This window comes from Homarus americanus, unplaced genomic scaffold, assembly GCF_018991925.1.
Source record: "Homarus americanus isolate GMGI-L3 unplaced genomic scaffold, GMGI_Hamer_2.0 scaffold44060, whole genome shotgun sequence".
NCBI lineage: Eukaryota > Metazoa > Arthropoda > Malacostraca > Decapoda > Nephropidae > Homarus > Homarus americanus.
This window is the reverse complement of record NW_024756871.1, coordinates 88,921-113,391: the sequence shown is the minus strand read 5'-3', so window position 1 is coordinate 113,391 and position 24,471 is coordinate 88,921. Positions and strand designations below refer to the sequence as shown.

Here is a 24,471-nt window from a genome sequence, read left to right as displayed (position 1 = left end):
TGATTTTGTTGTGATGGTGATTGTAGAGTGATTGGGCAGGTCAGTAGAGAGATTAATCAATAAGGGATTAGCTGTTATAATTACAAGAAATAAGGAGCTTCAATAAGAGAGCCACGTGGAAATGGACTATCTGGCAGCCCCCCTCCCTCCCTCCACCTTAACCCAATCCATTCGTTCGGGCTTGGAGCATCAGTTTGAGTTCCGCGCTCGTGGTAGGAGGACGCTAGTAGTCGATGTCGTGTGCTTTTTGTATGCTCTCTTGAGTTTGGCCTGGCTATATCGTACGAAACTCGTATTTTACGTTTGCAGTGCCTTGGAGTGTTGATAATTGGTTATCTTACGGTGATGTGCGAATGAAAATGGATTTAGTATCTGTGTACTGCGTATATGTCTAAGCAGGTGTTTGGTGTATGCTATCTCTGCGCTGCTTAATATCCAAGAGCCTTTTTGGAGTGACCTTCGCATCGCTCTCTCGCTGTTGTTAACCTCCGTGGTAAAATAAACTCCTTTATTTGGAAATGTGACGTTGCCATGGAAAGCTCTTACCTGTATCGGTTCTCACCTGCAGTACTGGAAAGTGAGTGTATTAGAGTGGTGGCGGGGCGCTGAGGACTTGTGAGAGGCCTGCCTGCTGCCGCCAACTTGCCGCATACCGCGCTCGCTTTTCAAGGTGTGCAACGCCACAAATATGGTCGGACTTCCTCACGGGGAAACGGAACAGTGATTTCCCAGTTTTGTTTTCGTTACATTGGTCGAGACGTTAACAGAGACAGCAAGTGAAGAACAATGGGCCGCCTGAAAGCGTGGCAGAACCTCAACCCACTCTTCTCAGGGAAATACAAGAAGCTGTTGGAAGAATATGGTTCCAAGGACTATTCGAGGTTGTTGCTGCAGGAGTCGCTGCAGGACTACCTCTCCTACGCCTGTGGCCAGTGTGGACACATACAGAAATTACAGGTAAAGTGAGAATACTTGATGCTGTAGTGCGGGTCAAGTAGTATTAAGTACACCCTTCACCTCGTTGGTAGATGTATTTTTACGCAGCTCGACGCCGATATTGTTTTTAAATGAGTAACTCTTCTTAACTGCTTGTCGGAAATTAAGAGTATTTATTCATTAATAAGACAAATATGAATAAAAAGTAATAGGTTGGCAAGCTGCTATGAAGACAGGGTCGAGGGGAAGTTAGTATTTATAAGGCAGGTTACGCACACGCCTTTGAACGCCGGGAAAGATGATCGTAGTAAGAATTGTTATTGGGGATCAAATAGGAGAGTTACCGAAGGAGGAATGAGTTAAGGGAGAGAGAGAGAGGCTAACTAACTAACTAACCTTGCCACTAGTAAAGGCTGGGTGGCGCCACTACCCACTCGGTCAGTAATGGTTGATGATTTCAAAGGTCAGGGAACCTCGTATTCCATGACCAGAGGGCCGGGGCCTGGAAGTCACATTCCACTCCGTCACAGCCACAAGAAATGACTGACCCAAGTGCTGAAGATTAAATGTCAAAATGGTATTTCTCCTTCCACCCAAAAAAAAAAACGGTGTAAACTTTTAATGCACATATATACGGTACGCAATTAAAGTATATAGACTTGTAATACACATACATGCGTAAATAATGTGTATAGGCTTGTTATACACACACACACACATACGCATTTTTTTTTATTTACCCAATATGTGTTTGTACGTGAATGTAAAATACGTATAAATGGTGAAAGAGAACATAATACGTATTGGTGGATAAAAGGAACAAATAAGATAAGTAAATAAAACAAGGTTGAAGAAGAAAAGAAAATTACGCTCCACTGACCAAGGATGCCAGAAATTCTCGATCAACCTTGAAGACCCGCAGCCTGAGTCAGCCACGTTGACGAGTTAGTGTTGGGGAGGTGTTGTGTGTGTACTTAACAGCTCTCTCTCTCTCTCTCTCTCTCTCTCTCTCTCTCTCTCTCTCTCTCTGTGTGTGTGTAGAAGGTATACATCATCCAGTTCTTTCCTTTAGTTTACCTGTATATTGTATGTGGATGTGTTTTTCATTTGTTGAAGTTCTTAGCCATTGATGTACTTCACAGGTGTAGTACATTGAGGGGGAGATACCAGCCGCATAAGTTCCGGATTCTCAGAGCTTCGTGCGTGTAAAATTTTCCCTACTGGAGATACGAGGAGACCTCTAACTCACTGATGATACGACATAGAAATGGCGTCGAACTTACACCTGGGATTACCGTAACTAAAGACTTTCTTTGTCAACTGTTGAGGATATTAACGTATGATGAATCTTTGAGAATTGACCGTAAAGCGATTAATTGAATGATTCTTTCAATCTTTGGTTCCGTAAAGCGAGGAAAGGTACGAGTCTGTTAATTTTGACCGTAAAGTGAAATATTCCGGACCACGTGGAGCGAATCCTTGACCATCTAGCTAGACATACCGGTACTCATCTCCCCCCTGTGACTACCCTCAGCACCTGCCTGAAGGAGGGAGAGCACCCGGGTGTTCTGTCTGACTCCACCTCGACGCCGGAGCATGACGCGGAAACTTGCCAGGTATTGTATTAATTGTGTGGCTAATGGACGGAATGTTAACTGCAAACCTCACACCACGGCAGCAGACTTGCGTGACACAGCAAGCCAACTGACTAACGACACAGTAAGCCAGCAGGTAAAAGGCACAGTAATCCAGCAGACAAAAGACACAATAAACCAGCCAGTATACCCCAGCAGACATGAGCCATCCAGTCAATGAGAACATGCCAGCAGCAGACAGGTCAGCAGACTTCGCCTTTCACACGCTGACTTACTGCTTCCTCCCGAACCCAAAACCGAAAGTAATGGGGAGATTTTAAGCTGAATTTTATTACAGCCCATTTACGAGATAACAGGGAGGGAGAGGCACCAGGCAAGAACCAGTTTGTCCCCATATAAAACCTCTTCTTTATTAACAAGCTAGAGCGCATTGGTCGGTTATATATGTAAAAAAAAAAAGGAAAACTGGTAACGTGGAATGGTGACGCAAGCCAGAATTTTTTGGGACGTATTTTGGATCACCAGAAAAGTAACCCACCCCCCTGTTTATTTTACCTTAAGATTAGTCACCCTATGGTAGGTTTAGGTTAGGTTAAGGTTGTTAGTCTTACGAACGTTTGTCTACGATTTAAGTTTTCAAGGGAATGGTAAAAATCTCTCGGTGAAAACATCCATCCGACACATTCCTTCTCTAAGCTCTCACTGTGCTGTTGTTTTCTATAGTATATATAAAGGGAAAAATTTTAAATTTACCAGATATAGATTTATAACGTATAGGCCTATTAAACTATAGGTCTAAATGGTGTGTTTTGTGGCTTATTCATCAATTATTCCACATACTATGGTTAGAAGTGCCGATTTTTATAAGCCTATTCATTATATAATTTCTCTCCGAGGCAGCTTACTATAAATCAGTATCGTAATAAGAGAATAAATTTTAAATCTATAAGAATTTCATAGGCCTATAGAAATCACTTCGTAGGCCCTCTTGTCATTTATCATAATATAGAAGTTTCAAAACCATAACTAATTTTAATAGGCCAATGACATTGATTCTTAGTTAGTCACTTGTTTATTACGTCTTATAGGCCTAGTGTATAATGTTGCCAGGATGGGAATATTGTAGGCCTATAAGGTTAATATAATGGTCTATTGAATCATTTGACTGCCAGGTAAAGTCTTGGGGTGTGGGGATCGGTGGTAGAAGCGGTACCGTTCTTTCCTCACAAGCGAGATGTCACGGGTTCGATTCCCGGGCCGGTGGAAGTTGTTTGGACTTACTTCCTAGCCCCCATTAGTCCCTGTTCACCTAGCAGTAAAGTAGGTACCTGTTGTAAGTCGAAAGTTGCGAATTCGTATTCAGGGAAAGTTGTTGGAGCTTCCAATAACTTGATGACATAAACCATTGACTCTTCAGGCTTCTACGCCCTTAACTCGTGAGACATAAAGGCAAGCAAGTACTTAGCATGCTTCCCTGTTGGGCGCTGTAAACGCTTCTGCGCTTCACCTTACACAAGGGTGTAGGGGAGTGCCCAATAAAAAAAAAAGTCTTGGACACTTTTCAAGACTGTGTGGTGACGTGGAGAGGGAATTAGTTATGTTTGTAAGGTTATTAGTCAAGTCTGTATGGTAATGAGTTAGATCTGTAAGATAATAACAGGGCTGAGGTAATTAGTTAAGTCTGTGAGGTAATAACAGGTCTAAGGGAATTTGATATGTAAGGTAATTAGCTAGGTTTGTAAGGTTGTGAAATTGGTCTGTATGGTAATTAGTTAGGTTTGTAAGGTAATTACATAGGTCTTTAAGGTAATTACATAGGTCTTTTGTATACTTCATTACCTGTATTGAACTCTTAGATGCATTTCTTCAATAGGATAGAATAACTTGGTAACTCTTACGTTTAATTGTAAATTTGTATCGTAACTCATTATATCAATTCCTGTTGCGTCTCTTGTTAAATTCGTTGAACAAGTTGACATTGAAGTCTCGTAGCGTATAACTTGTTAAATGAACGTCGGCGATTAACATTCTTGGCCACCATTCCATCATATAAGACCCTGAGGCACCATAGATGGGCAGTCAGGTCCCTTACGTGCTCATGGCTTGGTGGGAGAGAGAGAGAGAGGGGGTGGGGTGTGAGGGCTGGAGATACCCACGATAACACGTCCAAATGGTTCAAGTTTGAGGGCTGGGTAGGAGGGGTCTGTACCTGCCTCCCATTCATCACATTATCAGGTATTTTAAAGAGTTGTGGCGTTGAGTGTGTGAATGTCCTTCCCCTTGGTCTTAGGTCTCGTGTGTGTGTGTGTGTGTGTGTGTGTGTGTGTGTGTGTGTGTCCTTGAACAAGTATTTCTCAGCTACTATACTCAGTTGTTTGGGGAAGAGCACCTGTCCTTATACCTGCACCTGTCCTTATACCTGCACCTGTCCTTATACCTGTACCTGTCCTTATACCTGTACCTGTCCTTATACCTGTACCTGTCCCTGTGTCCTTATACCTGCACCTGTCCCTATACCTGTACCTGTCCTTATACCTGTACCTGTCCTTATACCTGTACCTGTCCTTATACCTGCACCTGTATACCTGCACCTGTCCTTACTATACCTGTGTCCCTACCTGTCCTTATACCTGCACCTATACCTGCACCTGTCCTTATACCTGCACCTGTCCTTATACCTGTATACCTGTACCTTTCCTTATACCTGTACCTTTATACCTGTACCTGTCCTTATACCTGTACCTTTCCTTATACCTGCACCTGTCCTTATACCCGTACCTTTCCTTATACCTGTACCTTTCCTTATACCTGTACCTGTCCTTATACCTGTACCTGTCCTTATACCTGCACCTGTCCTTATACCTGTACCTGTACCTTTCCTTATACCTGTACCTGTCCTTATACCTGTACCTGTCCTTACACCTCTACCTTTCCTTATACCTGTACCTGTCCTTATACCTGTACCTTTCCTTATACCTGTACCTTTCCTTATACCTGTACCTGTCCTTACACCTCTACCTTTCCTTATACCTGTACCTGTCCTTATACCTGTACCTTTCCTTATACCTCTACTTTTCCTTATACCTGTACCTTTCCTTATACCTGTACCTGTCCTTATACCTGCACCTGTCCTTACACCTCTACCTTTCCTTATACCTGTACCTGTCCTTATACCTGTACCTTTCCTTATACCTCTACCTTTCCTTATACCTGTACCTGTCCTTACACCTCTACCTGTCCTTATACCTGTACCTGTCCTTATACCTGTACCTTTCCTTATACCTGTACCTTTCCTTATACCTCTACCTTTCCTTATACCTGTACCTTTCCTTATACCTGTACCTGTCCTTACACCTCTACCTGTCCTTATACCTGTACCTGTCCTTATACCTGTACCTGTCCTTATACCTGTACCTGCCCTTATACCTGTACCTGTCCCTGTACCTGGCACTTGTATCCATAACTGTACCTGAACTGGCTCTACTTTTCTGAATTAACAGATGTAATGTAAATATCTTGTGTTTACTTGGAAGTTGTATCAGTTTGTTTGTATTTGTTTACCGAATAAAAACGAACACGAGGCCTCAGGTAAACAGAAGCTTCTAGCCTTCTCTTGGCAAACTGGAGGTTGTGTTAGTGCTTCCGGGTCAAATTAGAAAGACAACTGTTGCTATTTTTGGGTAGACTTTGGGAGAAAGTTTTCATTTATTTTTGGTAATCTTTGGGAAATGTCTGGTATTTTTTTTCTGTTTAGCCGGAGTAAAGGTTTAATGATTTATTGTAAACCTCTGTAAAAGTTTATTTTCTTATCATAAACTTTCGAAAAAGTTTGAATATATACAGTACTTGTAAAATATAGGAAAGTATTAATATTTCCTGCTATACCTTAAGAAAAAACTTTAATATTTTTCTCGTAAACTTAAAGGAAAGTTCATAATATTTTCCGAACAAACTTTAGAAGCCAAAAAGTTTCATGTTTTCTGTGTAAAAATTACATCAAATCTCTCTTAAGATCTATGAGTTATGGGGACGTGAGCCTGAAGGTTTGTTTACTGACACCACACAGTCACAGTCTGGTGGGTGAGGCGCTGGTGTACGTGACTGACTGAAGGACTCTGAAGAAATGTCCAGATAAAGACAGGTTGAATACGAGGCCACGAGAACACCCTGATGTAGAGGACGAGGCGTATTGCTGTGTATTAAATGGACTTTTTTTTTAGTAGTAGGAGGCCATGATAGGACCCTGAAATAATGATAGGACCATGACATGACTCTGAAATAATGACATGACTCTGAAATGATGACTAGAGCCCGAAATAATGACATGAACCTGAAGCAATGACAGGACCCTGAAATAATGATAAGACCCTGAAACAATGACAGGACTCTGAAACAATGGCAGGAACCTGAGGCCATGATAGGACCCTGAAATAATGACATGACCCTGAAACAATAACATGACCCTGAAGCCAATGTCCAGGTAAATATCTAGATATGGAATTAAACCTTATGAATAAATTATGTTGCCAATCACTACCCTTATGATTTATCCCTTTAGAGGCTCGTTAATGGGGGGGGGGGTTATAGGCTCGTGTTAATAGACCTCCATAACATTGTCCAAACAGTCCTGGGTCATACACCCCCCCCCTACATCAATCACCAACAGATAATCGGCTGTGTAAATTAAACACTTCATCAACCACGACCACCACAAAAGTAAATCACCAATAAATCACATAAATAACTTCATCATGCTAAAAAAAAATCCTGAGGTCGCCATTTTAGGATAGTGGTTATTTTTGTATCCCAAGTTTCCTAAATTAGGTATACGCATGGCATTAGGGTGGGGTGGGGGGGGGTGTTAATGGTAGCGTTGTGTACTGTCTTGGTTACTGTCACACTGTCTAATACCGTCTAATACACTGTAACTTAACGGTAAAGAGGAGGGAAGACAGTACAAACCTCAGCAGGACACAGTTGCGGTCATAACAATTATTCTCAGACTCAATTTTCCGGACAAATTCTCATTTTAAGGGCGGGGTCTGGATGGTCACCGCCTGGGGCTACTAGGGTCTGATTCTCCGACTTGTACGTTTATTTTTTTTTCTTCTCCATAACTCGGAATTTAACATCAAGTAGTTAATTATTAGATAAGAGAAAATAAAGATGGTGGCGTTAATGGCGTCCAATTGTACTTGAGCCTGTAGGTAGATGTAATGTGCTCCTTTAGGTGTGTGTGTGTGTGTGTGTGTGTGTGGAGATAATAAAATGTTACCTCAGAAACCTTGAAGAATTTTGACCCCCTTGAGGCTAAGCTGTTAATCATAGACCTCACCCAATCATTTAATCCCTCTCTCTCTCTCTCTCTCCCTCCCTCTCCCCCCTCCCCTTGTCTCTCTCTCTCTCCCACCCTCTCCCCCAGCCAGCTAGGCCTAGGCAGTATCGCTTGAGAACATCTCCCACGTCCCGGTGACTCGAGGCTGGTTCTGTAAGATTATTAATTCATGTACACCGATTGAGATGAGATGATACCTGTGTGTGTGTGTGTGTGTGTGTTGGCATTATGGTTCGACTATGTTTTAATCCTGTTTGTTTGGAGTTGTTGATGTGTGTTTGATTGTTTTTGTTTTTTCTCCTTTTAAAATTATTGTTCGACTTGTGACTCATATTTTTTTTTACACAGCCAAGTTTTTCTGGTTTAACACGCACACACACACACACACACCTCAGCAGCCAGGTAGGTTAGGACAGGTATTCCTCCCTTACAGTCATACAGGTTAAATATTCCTCCCTCACCCCCAGGTACATCTCTCTCACCTCCAGATTAATCTCCCTGACCATCCTTCACCCCTCAGGTTCATCTCCCTCACCCCCAGGTACATCTCCCTGACCCCAGGTACATCTTCCTCACCCCCAGGTCTTCCCTCACCCCCAGGTACATCTCCTGACCACCTCCCTCACTCCCAGGTACATCTCTCTCACCCCCAGGTACATCTTCCCCACCCCCAGGTACATCTTCCTCACCCCCAGGTACATCTTCCTCACCCCCAGGTACATCTTCCTCACCCTCAGGTACATCTCCCTCACCCCTCACCCTCCCTCACCCTCCCTCACCCCTCACCCTCCCTCACCCCCAGTACAATATAATCTATAACCAGTTTACAGGTATTTTATTTTATGATTTAGTGGTCCAGAATCTCGTGGGCTTAATGCGTTCCTTTACTTTATTTATTTTTATTTTTTCGTCGACACTAATGACTGAATGCAGAACCCGTTTGATTAGACCTCGTGTTTGTGTTTTTTCTCACACTGTTACACTCACATATGCGGCTCATCCACACGTGCACATGGGATGAAGGGTGTGTGTGTGTGTGTGTGTGTGTCCAGATAATTAAAAGACCTGTATGGATGTAGCTAGAAGTGTTGTTAATAGAATATGTAAACACGCACAAACATACACACACACACACACACACACAAGCCCAGGTTAATTACGTTATTTATTTATTTATTGGGCACCCCCCTACCTCCTTGTGTAAGGTGAAGCGCAGAAGCGTTTACAGCGCCCAACAGGGAAGCATGCTAAGTTCATGCTTGCCTTTATGTCTCACGAGTTAAGGGCGTAGAAGCCTGAAGAGTCAATGGTTTATGTCATCAAGTTATTGGAAGCTCCAACAACTTTCCCTGAATACGAATTCGCAACTTTCGACTTACAACAGGTACCTACTTTACTGCTAGGTGAACAGGGACTAATGGGGGCTAGGAAGTAAGTCCAAACAACTTCCACCAGCCCGGGAATCGAACCCGTGACATCTCGCTTGCTAGGCAAGAACGGTACCGCTTCTACCACCGATCCCCCTTACAACGTTAATTATTAAAGAGCGAATTTAAAAGGTCAACGCTGGTTTACCTGGTTCTCTCTCTCTCTCATAGGGTCAGCTGCAAGACGTGTTTTATGGTTGCCTGTACCTGCTCACTCCCCCCCCATTTTTATGAGGACGAGTGACCCTTTCTTCCCCCTCCCTAACACTCCCCTACCCCGACCCTATGTAGACGCGTCTGACCTCTTTCTCCGTCTACCTGTCTTAGCTTCTCGACTTACGACAAAATTTTCCCTCAGGTGAACATACAGGGCGCCAGATCCTCAAAGACAATAGTTTCTCTTACGACAAAATTTCCACCCAGGATTCTCAGAGATCACATTTTGTCTTCCGATTAAATTTTCTCGTAGTTAAACTTATCTGAAACAGGATTCACAGACATGAATTTTGACTTATGGCAAAATAATTGGCTTAATATGTAGAGATGGTATATAGGTTGATGAATATGTGATTCTGGTGTGTGTGTGTGTGTGAGTGAATGTGAGTATGTTGATGTGTATGTGAGTATGTTGATGTGTATGTGAGTATGTTGATGTGTATGTGAATATATAGTATGAGTATGATACGTGAGTGTGTTGATGTGTAGGAGAGTATAATGAATATATGGATAACTCTGACAAACACCTTTTCACACACACTTGTTTATCTACCCCCTGATTTATAGCCGTAATTACCCCCCCCCCTACACCCCCATATACCTCCCCCTCCTCCCTCCCCTCCCTACCTCCCCCCATCCCCTCCCCCCCTTCCCCTCCCCTTTCTCTCCTTCCTCCCCTCATTCATGGGCCTAACTAACCCCCTTTCTATACCCGTATGATTGATAGGCCTAGGCTAGTTAGCAAACGGCGCCAGAGATGATTATCTGTAAACAAGGAAACGGCTTTGGGAGATGACCGTGTTGCCTATTACATACATACATACATACATACATACGTACATACATACATACATACATGCATACATACATACATACATACATACATACATACATGTTCATTCAATTCCACTATATCATTTACCTTTCATTTAGTACCATCATATACCATAACCACCATCATCCACCCGTCATCCACCATAATCACCATCCACCACAATCACCATCCACCATAATCACCATCCACCACAACCACCATCCACCACCAAATATTTCTAACTCTTACCAGTCCTGATTGGAAACTAGAAACCTGCTCAGTGTTGGCTTGACCTGAGAGAGAGAGAGAGAGAGAGAGAGAGAGAGAGAGAGAGAGAGGCTTAATGAGGAGTTTGAGACATAAGTTAGAGTTTAAAGATATATTTAATGAGGTGGGATGAAGGTAGGAAGTAATTGAGAGATTAGTTAGAGGAAATACACGTGTCTTAAAGGTGTATTGAGGACATGTGACATTGCTTTTTCGCATCTTTTCCTTCTTCGTTGTTTACCTTATGTGGGGATGATGCTGAGGGGGGAGAAGGGAGTTATCACCACACACCACCACTATCACCACCACACGCCACCACTATAACCACATACCACTGACACACACTATCACCACAACATACCACTATCACCACCGCACACCACTATCATCATCACACCACTATCACCATCATCACCACCACACAGCACTGTCACCACATACCACTGCACACTATCACCACCACACACCACTATAACCACATACCACTGACACACACTATCACCACAACATACCGCTATCACCACCACACACCACTATCACCACCACACGCCACCACTATAACCACATACCACTGACACACACTATCACCACAACATACCACTATCACCACCACACACTCATCATCACACCACTATCACCATCATCACCACCACACAGCATTATCACCACATACCACTGCACACACTATCACCACCACACGCCACCACTATACCACACCACTGACACACACTATCACCACAACATACCGCTATCACCACCACACACCACTATCACCACCACACGCCACCACTAACCACATACCACTGACACACACTATCACCACAACATACCGCTATCACCACCACACACCACTATCACCACCGCACACCACTATCATCATCACACCACTATCACCATCATCACCACCACACAGCATTATCACCACATACCACTGCACACACTATCACCACCACGTGCACAGGGGTGAGTGGTGTATCTCAGAGTCAGCTGGGTGAAAGTTCCTCACTCACACCCACTATGCGACCCCCTCCTCCTCCCCCTGCCTCCCTCCTCCTCCTCCCCTTCCTCCCTCCCTCCTCCTCCCCATGCCCCTCTTCCTCCTCCATGACCCCTCTACCATCCCTCCTCCTTCCTTCCTTCCTTCCTTCCTTCCTTCCTTCCTTTCGTGATTCATCCTTTCTTCAAATTCCTCCCTCCCTCTCCCTGCCCTCCCTTCCCTTGCCTCCTTCTCCCTCCACCCCTGACCCTCCTTCCAACGCCTCCGCCCTCCCCAATCACCCTTCCCTCCACAACCTGCCCTCCCCTTCACCTTCAATTTACCCATAAAACTGCCCCCCCCGCCTCATTCCACCACCCCTTACTGACACTCGTCCCCCCCACTAGCCCCATAACACCCCCTCCATATTAAGCAACCTCCCTCCCTCCCCCACACACACTAATGTTGTATTGCCTGACCACTACTTAAAGATCATAGTTGTTGAAGTACAGTAATACATTATCTTAGTATATCGACATCCATGCCCGGAATTGATCTAACCTAACCTTACCTTACCTAACCCATCCTAACCTAACTGTATCTAACCTTATCTTACTGCAACCCTAACCTAACCATACCTACCCTACCTAACTTAACCTAACTTAACCAAGCCACCATCTTTCACGAGCACAGAGCCCCAGGTTGCATGTGTCGACGTGGCGTGTCATATGGGTCAAGATAATGTATACTGTGACGTTAGCGCCTTGTCTCTGCTCCCCAGTCTTGTTACGGCCCCCACCTGTTCTGGTCTAGTTGGACATCCTGCCTGGTGTGAGTGTGTGTGTGTGAGAGAGAGAGACATCGAGTGAGAGACATAGGTGTGTGAGTGAGAAACATGGGTGTATCTGATAATGTTGTATGTTTGTCTTGGTGATAAATTAATTTACTACATTTTCGTTGACTCGTTGATGCCTTGACGGTAAGGTTGGTGTAGCTGGGTAGTGTCCTCTTAATGTATTCACCCCTCTCAGTGTCTTTAAAAACAAGCTGGAAGATAATAAACTAAATACTCGCCAGATACATTTAGAGACACCTTTGGCTTTGAGCTTATCTTAAAACACATTAGTAAACTGAAGAATTATTTAATCCTCTCTCTCTCTCTCTCTCTCTCTCTCTCTCCCAGCCTTTTTGACTCGGAAGATTAGCCCCCCAGCTTATTTCACCGTAAGATTAACCACCCGAGCGCTAACTTAAGGTGTTTAATCATCTGACGCAAAAACAAAACAAAAGGTAGGAAGTCTAATCTTCATGTGATCCATTCTCAGTAACTTGTTAAGGAAAATTAAATACATTGGTAAATTAGATGCTGTAAACCTCCGTCCTGAGACTTAAGTATGATGGACTTGAATGGTGAACCTGCAACAACCACAACCGAGCTATCTGGACTTTGATTCGAGTAAGTTCGGATCAATTCGAACTGGTCTCACCTCCATCTTGGTCTTGGGTAATATATCTCTCCCGACCGACTCACTACCTCTGCTCCTGAACCAGCCTCACTGAATCCCCGTTCGAATCCCAGTTTTTTGACTCTTGGTGGATCACGTGATACTAGACAAATACCCGAAGCTTTGGAAGTCCGTATTGAGAAGCTCGAGACTTTGAACTCTTCAGATGAACCCGTCTTGTTTATGATTTTTCCCTAATTAGTTATGTCAAGTAAACAATGCGATGCTGATTCTTAAAGTGATTTTCGTCTTAGAGAGAGAGAGAGAGAGAGAGAGAGAGAGACTGGGGATTTACTCTTTTCTTTGAGTCTCCTTTACCAATGTTCACTTTGTCTCTTAAGGAAGAAGCAGGAACGTAACTTCAACAATTTATCTCTACGGTAATCTCTTATGCGTCTTGAGGTCTTGTACACACACACACACACACACGCACACGCACACACACACACACACACACACACACACACACACACACACACACGTAAAAAATAGGTGTGAGGTAATGATAGGGAATTATCTATACATATATGTTTGGGGTGATTGTAGGCGAGTGTGAGATAGTGAGTCTGGGGATGATAGTAGCTGAGTATCAGGTGATAATAGGTGAGTATGTGGTAATACTAGGGGAGTGTGAGGTGACAATAGGTGAAGTAGCACTTTTGGATGCATTCCTGGAAGGGCACAGGAGGCGGCATCAGGTCCCTCCCTCACCTCCCCCCCCCATTTGCTGTCCCTCTCCCTACCCCTCTCCCTCATTCACCCTCACCCTTCTGCTGTCTCCCTCACTCACCCCCACCCTTCTGCATTCTCTTCTCTAACCTCCCTCCCTCCCTCCCTCCCTCCCTCCCTCCATCTAACGGGACGGTGCGTTACTGTTGACTCTATACCTTCTCCTACCTCCAATGAGAGAGACAGACAGACGGAGAGAAAGAGACACATCGAGTAGGAGAAAGACAGGTGCAGAGAGAGATATAAACAGAGAGAGAGGGAGAGAGAGAGAGTACAAAGCATTTTAAAACCTGATAATTGATTGGCATTGTCAGGTTTTATGTACATCAGTGTTAATTCTCTGTTATCGTGATCGTAAGGTACTTCTCGCTATGTGTGATTCTTGTTTATTTTCCTTGATGGGAGATGATAATTATTTCTTGGTTGCCGTTATATGACTTTTTTTTTCCTTGTTTTCTGTTTATATTCCTTGATTTAGTTGACGTCGAAGTAATGGTTGTTTATTGTTTGGTTGATTGGTTTTAAGCTACAGGTTGTTTTTTATTGATAACAGGTGTATGGGGGGGTGTTTGTCTTCAATTTTATGAAACTGAATATCTTGAAGGTGTTGCTGCTTAAGGCTTCAGGTGTACTAACAACGGGTAGGTGGAAGGCTTCAGGTGTACTAACAACGGGTAGGTGGAAGGCTTCAGGTGTACTAACAACGGGTGGGTGGAAGGCTTCAGGTGTACTAACAACGGGTGGGTGGAAGGTTTCAAGTGTACTAACAACGGGTAGGTGGAAGGCTTCAGGTGTACTAACAACGGGTGGGTGGAAGGCTTCAGGTGTACTAACAACGGGTAGGTGGAAGGCTTCAGGTGTACTAACAACGGGTAGGTGGAAGGCTTCAGGTGTATATATTGCCAAAGGTGATAAGCTGGGTGTGTGCAGCAGGAGGCGATGGGGAGGGAGGTGGGGGTGAAGGAGGTGTATAGCCTCTTCTTGCCCCCAAACACGCTGCCTCGGCCTGTGTTTAGCATGGCAGTCACCCGCTTTTGCTTGGAGCACTGGCCAGCCTCGATTATCCGAACTCTTCTCTCCCACCGAACCCGTTTATCCGAAGTTTTTGCCAATTATCGTTCCAGTACTCGGTTAAGAGACTGTTGTTGATGGTGATAGATGAGTTGTTTTGTGTTATTGTTTATTACTGGTTGTGTTTGAGGGTGTAATTAGAGGCTGTAGCTGAGGTGGGTTGGGGCGACTCGTACGCATACCAGACAAGGTTGAGATGTGTTCACCTCTCTACATTTTTCTCCCCTTCCTCCTCCTCCTCTTCTTCTCCTCCCTTGTACGCTGTGTGAGTTTGTGTGTGCTTTTCCTCATGCACTAGCATACTTGTGTGTGTACGTTTGTGTGCGAGCGTATACGCGCGCGCGTGCATATGTGTGTTTGTGCATACATGTGTGTGTCTGTAACCCTCGTATACTGGTGTAATGTGGAACAATATTAATAAAAATACAAAAAATAATAATAAACGTATTTAAAAATATTACTGTAGCAATTTTACCCGACAATAATTATTAAAAATATTGATACAGTATTTATGAATATTTGAGCACCATCGTCGACCCCTTGTGTAGGAATTAGCATATGGCGGCCCAGCTGAACTGTATACCTGACCCCGCCCTGGACAGTGTCATACCTGGCATAGTTTCTTGTCTGGCGCCCCACCCTCCCTCCTACCACTCTCTCCCTCCTAACCCCCATCATACCTCTCTCTCCCCCCCCTTTCCCTCTCCCTCCATCCTCCATCCCATCCCCATCTTTTTTACCCTCTCCCCCCTGCCCCTTTCTACCTCCTCCTGCCCCCTCTCCCTCCATCCTCTACCCCCCCCTTCTACAACCCCTCTTAGCTACCCTTTTCCTCCTACTCTCCTCTCCGTTCCTCCCTCCTTTCTACCCCCTCCCTTCCTCTCCTCCTTTCTACCCTCTCCTTCCTCCCTCATTTTTTTCCTTTTCCCCCATTTCCCCATCCCTGCTTTCCCTCCTTCCTCTTTTCTCCTCCTCCCCTTTATTATTTGACCCATCTCCAATTTCTTTCCCTTCTTTCTCCCCCCTCTCTTCTTCTGTATCACTATTTACACTCTTCCCTCCTCTTCCACGCTTCCTCCTTCGCAGCTAATTAATGGTTCCGTTCCTTCCCACTTCCTTTCCTTGGCCCCTCTATTCTCACCCCCATGTCATTGTTCTATTCTATCTTCTTTCATCTCTCTCTCCCTCACCCGTTCATCTCTCTCTCCCTCGCTCCCTCCATTTCTCTCCCTCACCCCCTCCATTTCTCTCCCTCACCCCCTCCATCATCTCTCTTAACCTTACACCTCACAGCTGTAGAGGAGGATAACAAACGTACACAAGAATGGAAGAAAACATACATAGATATCCGTACATGGATATATTAAGTGTAAGCTCATTCTGATAGCCACATATTGCACACCCAGAGAGAGAGAGAGAGAGAGAGAGAGAGAGAGAGAGAGAGAGAGACCAAAATCCGCTCAGTGTGTTATAGTAGTTGGTGACCCAGTAGGTGTACCAGGTAACCTCGCTTTAGGAGACAGGATGTTGCTCATTGTGTATTGGTGGTGTCGTCACTGCCATTTACATACGTTTGGTAATCTTACTTTAGAATATACCGAATATGTTCAGATGCATAAAGCCCCGCCATTGTGGATACAGGATGTACACTCCTTTGGTAATCTAAATAGAGGCGACACATTACATTTATATATATATATAATACACTGTACTGGGAATGACCTTACTGTGATGGAGAATATAACATCAACTTATTCTCGCTACACTTCACTTGGGAGATGTTAAGTGTATTTACATAAATTATCTCAATCTTATTATAACACACAGTATGTAAACACACCTCTCACCCCCATTATGATGATAGAGAAAGGGGATAGATTTGCTTATCTCACGCCAGCAGATACACTATTCATCTCTGTGTTGACTTAATACAGAAGAGAGTGTATTTGTACTGCAGCTGTCGACCGGGGCAATGTCTTTGTGTGAGTGTTAATCTGATAAAAATCTTCCCAGGTTAAAGAGGTGTGCCTCAGGGGGCAGTTCTTGTTCCGCGACTTTTTATGCTTTACGTATCCGGTGTTGATAATGTAAACCACAAATTGTATACAGTCACACACACGGCTCCAAGATCGTTGTGAAAATTCTCCCACAGCTGATAGTGTTAGTGTATTGACCTCAGACATTAGCGCTACATTCCGGTTACCTGACGACAGCAAACGAGCTTATCAGGCGAATATTAAAAAGGCTGATGTCGAATATACGTAAATAATATCGAGCCCCCTGACAGCCTCACCACTTCGGGCTATGGAACAGGTTTGATCACGACATCTGGCGCCTCTCTTGCTTCTTGCTTCTCCTCCTGGCCACCTTTTTCGTTTTCGGAGTAATTATGGCAAAATCGGTCCAGTACTTCCCCGACCTGACAGACCGTGGAAATTAGTCTCCTGTGATACCTTAACTATTCTTATCTAGTGTCCAAAAACCCACATCATTGAGTAAAGCCTAAAAAAAGTGGATTTATTTCGAGAAAGCCATTTTTAAATTTCGTGTTTAGTTTTCATTTAGGATTTATTTTAATGAGTGAATAGAACGCACTAGAAGTTGTTGTTTTTTTATAAGTGAACGCCAACCTTGTTTTTAGATGTGTATGTTGGTAGTTGAGGGTGAGGAGACCAGGTAGGAGGATACCTGTGTGCTCTCACGTGTGTAAAATAGAACACACACACACACACACACACACACCATGTACCTTGCTAAGGAGGGACGTGTTTGAGTCATACACCAGTTATATACATCATGGCGAGGGACTGTGTGAAAGTCTACACATTTGAAGTAGTTAATGGAAAGTTATACACACGGTTGAAGGAGGTGACGAAGTATACACAAAGGGTTGAGAAGTATACACTACAGGTATAATTAATGGAGGAAGGGAAATACGTGGGTTACGGTAGGGGAAACTGTTAATAGAAAGGCATAGAGTTAACTAAAGGATGATACTGAGGAGGAAGAGAGAGAGAGAGAGAGAGAGAGGGGGGTGTGGGTTGAGGGAGGGAAGGACTTTTTTATTTAGATTAATTAATGTCTAACTATCGTCTATCCACCTCGAAAACCTCCATAACAAAACCAACATGTTATTACGAACCTGTATGTTTATTGGCTGGCTGGCTGGCTGATGCTGCTGTCTTGACATCTTATTGGCTCTTTAGGATAAGCCCCGCCCCCCACCGCTCACATCACCACATCTGATTGGTCCAAGTTATAACCCGTAATTAAGTCTGGAAGTAGGGAGAGCCCCCGCCCTCTTAATACCAGCTAAGTTCCTAATAATTTTGTTTTTAAATCTCGGATGTAATTTTTGCTGGTTCACAAATCTCTCCAAGTGAATTCAGACCAGGAACCAGCGACTTACGACCTAATTAGGAGCACTTGTGGTGATGTAGGGTAAGGGTGGCCTGTTATTACGACACTGAAGAACCCACGTGTGTGTGTGTGTGTGTGTGTAGATGGTTGGAACCTCGCTTTTACCCTTATCCCAGAACATCATCACCACAATCATCACCACGAACACCACCACCACAATCATCACCACGAACATCATTACCACAATCATCACCACGAACACCACCACCACAGTACACAATATACCACCAAGGGAATTCACCGTATAATACAACCTTGCATGCCTTTTATCTTCACCCTGGCTTTGCGTACCGTACCTAATGCGGTTCATCACCTCATGCCCATTCAGTTTATAGAGGCAGTTGTGTTATTTTGAGGCATCTAAGAGGCAACAGAAGGCAGACCATCAGGATGTGAATTAAACTAACATATGGGTAACACCGTGTGAAAAAATGGCCATTGGTGTGTATATATATAATTGTTTTACTCCCTCTTGCCTCGTTTGACTTCATCTTGCTATGTTGACTTCTTCTTCCCTCGTTTGACTTCATCTTGCTATGTTGACTTTTTCTTGCCTCGTTTGACTTCACCTTTTATTATTTGACTTCACCTTGCCGCGTTCGACTTTATCTTAATTTGATTTCACTTCCACATGACTTCAGACTTTGTTCACATACATTAGCTAGTTTATTGTGCACGCCATACCCAGCCTGTTATAAAGCAGACAGTGTGGGTGCTTGAGAGGCTTCATGCCGTGATGACGGAAGAGCTGTGTTCTTTTAGTGTTCATTAGGAGACTTAAGCTGGGAGAACAGACTTGTAGTGTTATGGGTAATTGATGTTATTCTGTAATGGTTGTTGTTATTGTTCATAGTGATAGTTGTTGTAGTAGTAGTTGTTGTTGTCGGCTTTGCTCTGCCTCTGGGGAACGAGAGCATCGGCCCCAAAGCCGACAACAGCTGCAGATATTGACTATGAGGCTACAGTCACTGAATGCCTCATAGATCTGCGGCTCAACTAACTCAACACAGCTAGGGTAGTTACGTATTTATTAGGATATTTAATATTAAGGTAATAAAATGGCGGCGAAGGTGTGGCTATTGGGGGAGGCTGGAGGCCACGTTAAAAAAAGAAAGAAAGAAAAAAAGTTGTTATTCTTGTAGTAGCAGTAGTTGTTTTTCTTGTAGTAGCAGTTGTTGTTGTTGTTGTTGTTGTATAAATAATATTGTTACCCCTAAAACAACTAAACATCGCTAGTTAGACAGACAGACACACAGACATGCACTATAAGTTACTTGTAAGTGTTTTGACGCCAAGTACCTACAGTATAATGATGACAAGCACAACCAAGTAGATGATAATATATTTGAAGTGTGTGTGTGTGTGTGTGTGTGTGTTTTACTATTACTGCAGCCAAATATGTCTTAATAGATACATACCTGGCAGCCAACAACACACCTGAGTTGGGAAGTAAATCAATATACCTGCCCCAAGTCATCTCTGACTCCCTTGACCCCAGAAGCGGATGTGAACCTCCCCCAGGCTCTCTCTCTCTCTCTCTCTCCTCCCTCCTCCCTCCCTCCCTCCTCCTCCCTCCCTCCCTCCCTCCCTCCCTCCTCCTCCTCCTCCTCCTCCTCCTCTTGTCTATCGTCCTTTCCTCAATATCTCTCCCACTCCCTCCACCTCCTCTCTTCTACGCCCTCCTCCTCCTCTCATCTCTCCCACACCCTCCTCCTCCTCCTCCTCCAGGTGGTAGGTGACGTCAGGTGAGGCACTAGGAGGTTTCTACCTTTATTAACATTTAATTACAGGTGTCTTAGCATGCCTCTGGAAGACGGATTGGAACCCCATCTGTTGCTGTAGTGCGATTGGTGATTAGGATTAGATGTATGCCGTGTTGTAATTGGCGATTCTGAGACGGGAGGAGATTTATGATTGGGCTGCGTCGGCGGCTGGTGGCAGGGATTGGAGTTTGTTAGTTGGGGTGATTGGTGATTAGGTTATAGTTGGTGTTTCTGAGACGGGGTTATGTTGTGATTGGTGATTCTTATTGAGGATTAGGTTGATCTTGTCTTGTGATTGGTGATTCTAATTGAGGATTGGGCTGATGTCTCGTGATTGGTGATTATCATTGACGATTAGGTTCATGTGTTGTGATTGGTGATTATGGTTAAGGATTAGGTTCATGTGTTGTGATTGGTAATTCTGATTGAGGATTAGTCTCGTGTTGTGATTGGTGATTCTAGTTGAGGCGTGATTGGTGATTCGGGGAGGTAGTGATTCGGTGGTCCTGCAGTACTTTCATGGGGAGGAAGGGGGCGTGGCACTAGATTTATGCTGTGTTTTGATTGGTGATTCTGAGATTAGGGGGCGGGATTAGATTTATGATTGGGCAAAGTGGCTTGTAAATGGGCCCACATTACCTTTATTGTCGGCTCTGATAATTAAATGATTTAATGGCCACTCTGTGCTTGTTGCCTGGTGTGTGTGTGTGTGTGTGTGTGTGTGTGTGTGTGTGTGTGTGTGTGTGTGTGTGTGTGTGTGTGTGTGTTTGTGTGTGTGTGTTTGTGTGTGTTTTTATTACTTCTACCATTAGTACTACTACTACTACCAGCTACTACTATTATATAATCACCACTGACACTACTATTACGACTATCACCACCATTACTACCACCGCCACCACTACCATTACTACCACCACCATTACCACCACTACTACCACCACCACCGCTAAAACATCTCCCAACCATCTGGCAATATACAACGTTTATACACCATCTGTCACTAACTCCACAACGTTTTCATACCATCTGACATCCTGCAACGTTATTATACACCATCTGGCAACGTTTTTTTTCTCCCACCACCTGTTCACAAACGTTGAAGGGAAGGAGGGAGGGATGGAGGGCCGGCCAGTAGCTACTAATGACATAGGTAATCACTTGTTCACTCCCCCTCGGGCTGTAGTTTTACATATCGTGGTGGAGTGGTTATGGTTAGTGGTGGCTGGGAATGTGCTTGTGTTTGGATGATTATTGAGTGTGTTTTCGATGGTTATTGAGTGTGTTTGGATTGTTTTTGAAGTGTGTTTGGATTTTTGGAGTGTTTTGGATGGTTATTGAAGTGTGTTTGGATTTTTGGAGTATTTTGGATGGTTATTTAAGTGTGTTTGGATTGTTTTTTGAAGTGTGTTTGGATTTTTGGAGTGTTTTGGATGGTTATTGAAGTGTGTTTGGATTTTTTGGAGTGTGTTTTGAATGGTTATTGAGTGTGTTTGGATTTTTGGAGTGTGTTTGGCAGGTCGTAGCTGTTTATTTGTTTGTATTGAGTGTAAACATATAGCATGATAGGTAGACAAACAGAACGGTAGGTAAACAGCAGGTAGACAGACTGATAGGGAGGCAGGCTGGTAGGTATACAAGGATGCAGGCTGGGGGCAGGCCATTTAGCGCAGGATGCAGGCCACCACTTAGGAGCCACGGTAGAGGAAATAATAAATCTCCAGCTGTTTGGCCGTGAACAGCTCTGGCCCCGGTGATTAATCCCATGTGTATGTTGTAAATCCTGGGTTAGTTGTTGTAAATCCTGGCTTAGTTGTTGTAAATCCTGACGGAGTGCGGTCAATAATATCAAGTGTCTTCAATCTCCACGTGAAACCTAACCTAACCTAAGGCCTCCCAGTACCGAACCTTATCTATCGAGCATCAACTATCTATCGAGGAATGTGTGGGTCAGTCATTGGGGGGGTCATGGGAGGGGGATATATGCTCGTCATTCGTCACTGGGAGTATATGCTCGTCTCTAGAGGTGGGGGGGGGGGTTGTATATGCTCGCCTGCCATCATTGATATAATCACGAGCATTTTTTTCTCGTCTATTTTGTGTTTTAATGTAACTTGGAAATATTTTTTTTCCCATTAGAGTTTCCTTCAGATAAAAATACAAGTTGATCAAAATAAACCTATTGTTTCCATCCCGGCTCAAACACACACTAACGCACCCTACATCCACCTAATACACCCTTCACTCGCCTCAAACACACCTTACACCCAACCTATTACGCCTTATATCCACCTAATTCACTCTATATCCACCTTGAACATCCTATATCCACCTAACACACCCAACATTCACCTAACACACCCTACATTCCCCTAACACAACCTAATCCACCTCTAAATTATCCCACACACACCTCTGATACATCTTAACCCATCTAACGCACTCAAACATCCCCACCACCACTGTAACGCACCCTAACACCCTCCTACCTACTCCCCTAACGCACTCAAATATCTCCCTACCACCCCAACACACTCACCCTCCTTCCTTACGCACCCAACCCCCCCCCACCCCGCAAAACCACCATCACATCCTTCTTCAAACTCCCCTAACGCACTCTTAAAACCCCTCCCCACCACCACCCCGACACACTCCACCCAGTAGTGTGTGTTGGGAGTTTCCTGTTGTGGGGGAAAGTGGCCAGTCAAGCTCCCAGTGACCCACAACACCAACAGGTAAAAGGCCAGTGAACGGTATACTGAGAGACAGAAGGTGAGACAGAAAGAGGGGGTGAAAAAAGACAGACAGACATTGAGATAGAGAAACAGACAGAGACAGGTTGAAGAGAAAGACAGGCAGACATGGACTGACAGACAGACAGACAGAGAGGAGGAGATACATTATGATAGACAGACAAGAGACAGGGGGAAGAGACATTGAGAGAGACAGACAGGGAGGGGGGAAAGAAATTAGGATAGAGATTCAAAGAGAGAACAAACGGAGAGAAGGAAAGAGAAATAAATAGATTGACAGACAGAGAAAGGAAGAAAAGAGAGAGAGAGGCAGACAGACAGAGATACACACATACAATCAGAGAGAGGGTAAACAGACAGACAGACAGACAGATAAATAGATATAGACAGATACATAGACAGACAGACAAAACACTCCCATCTCTCTGTCTTTTAAACTTATAATGTGAAAAACGTTACCAAGTGACTCTATCTTGACCTCGACAAATTGATGGTGTCGAAATTGCCTCGAGACTCGACTATTAACCAATGCGTTGAATGTCTGACTCAGTAACGGAGAAGAGTGAGAGAGGAGAAAAAAAATATACACACACTGCAGGTTAAACTGACAGGTGGAGGAAGATAAGAGAGAGAGAGAGAGATGGATAATTGTGTGGGGATGAGTAGGAAGAGAAGACAAGGCTAAAAGAAAATATATAAGAGGGAAAAAACTGAAGACAAGAGGAGGAGGAGGAGGTGGTGATTGAAATGTGTAGTGAAGATGATTTTTTGGAGGTAGGTGGAGGGGGGAGAGGAGAGAAAGAAGTAATATAGTGTTAAAAGGATGAAGGAGGTGAAAGAGGAAGTATAAAGAAGAGGAGGATGGAAGAAGTAAGAAGAGTTGAAGGAAAGTGAAGAATTGAAGGAAGAAGACGAAGGAAAGGGAAGAGAGGGAAGCGAAGGAGATAAAAGAGGAGGAGGAAGAGATGGAAGAGGAGGAGGAGGAGATGAAAGAGAAGGAGGGGGAGGAAGAGATGGAAGAGGAGGAGGAGGAGATGAAAAATGAGGAGGAAAGAGATGGAGGACGAAGAGATGAAAGAGGAGGAGGCTGAGGAGATGAAAGACGAGGAGGAGGAGGAGATGAAAGAGGAGGCGGAGGAGGGGTACACAAGGATGTAGGTAATTACCAGTCAAACTAATTGCTGGTAATTTTGTTCATAACTGGAGCTGTTAGCGAGGCAACGATTCCTCTCCTCTACCTTCCCCTCCTCCTCCTCTTCCCTTTTACTTGTCTTTTCACTTACGACCTCTCCTCCTTATCTTCCCCTCTTTCCTGTCTCCTCCTCCTTCTTCCCCATTTCCTCCTCTCCCTCCTACTCCTTCTGTTCTGTCTTCTGTTCCATCCATCCTCTCTGTACTCTCTTCCTCCTCTTTTCTCACCTCTCTCTTAAAGCGAACGGGAGAGAGAGAGAGATTATGGTAATAGAAGGAGACAGACAGACAGACAGGAGGAGGAGGAACAGGAAGGGGCTCTGATAATTAAAGTGAGATAAGAGAAAAAGGGAAAGATGGGATGATGATTGAGAGAGATAAAGAAAATTGAAAAAGATGAGAAGAGAGACAGGAGGGAATGATGGTGAAGAGATAACAGTGAAGAATGAACGGATGATGATGATAAAAGGTAG

The 24,471-nt window shown here is 44.1% G+C and overlaps 1 protein-coding gene across 2 annotated transcripts in view; it reads left to right on the top strand.

The window, feature by feature from the left end:
* Positions 1–204: 204 nt before the first annotated feature.
* Positions 205–24,471, top strand: part of LOC121856926 (tensin-1-like) — a 98,532-nt gene continuing 74,265 nt past the window's right edge. For both annotated transcript variants that reach the window (XM_042352687.1, XM_042352686.1), the window contains exon 1: positions 205–957. In XM_042352687.1, coding sequence (XP_042208621.1) covers positions 787–957 — 171 coding nt within the window. In that variant the 5' untranslated portion in view covers positions 205–786. The remainder of the gene's footprint in view (positions 958–24,471) is intronic.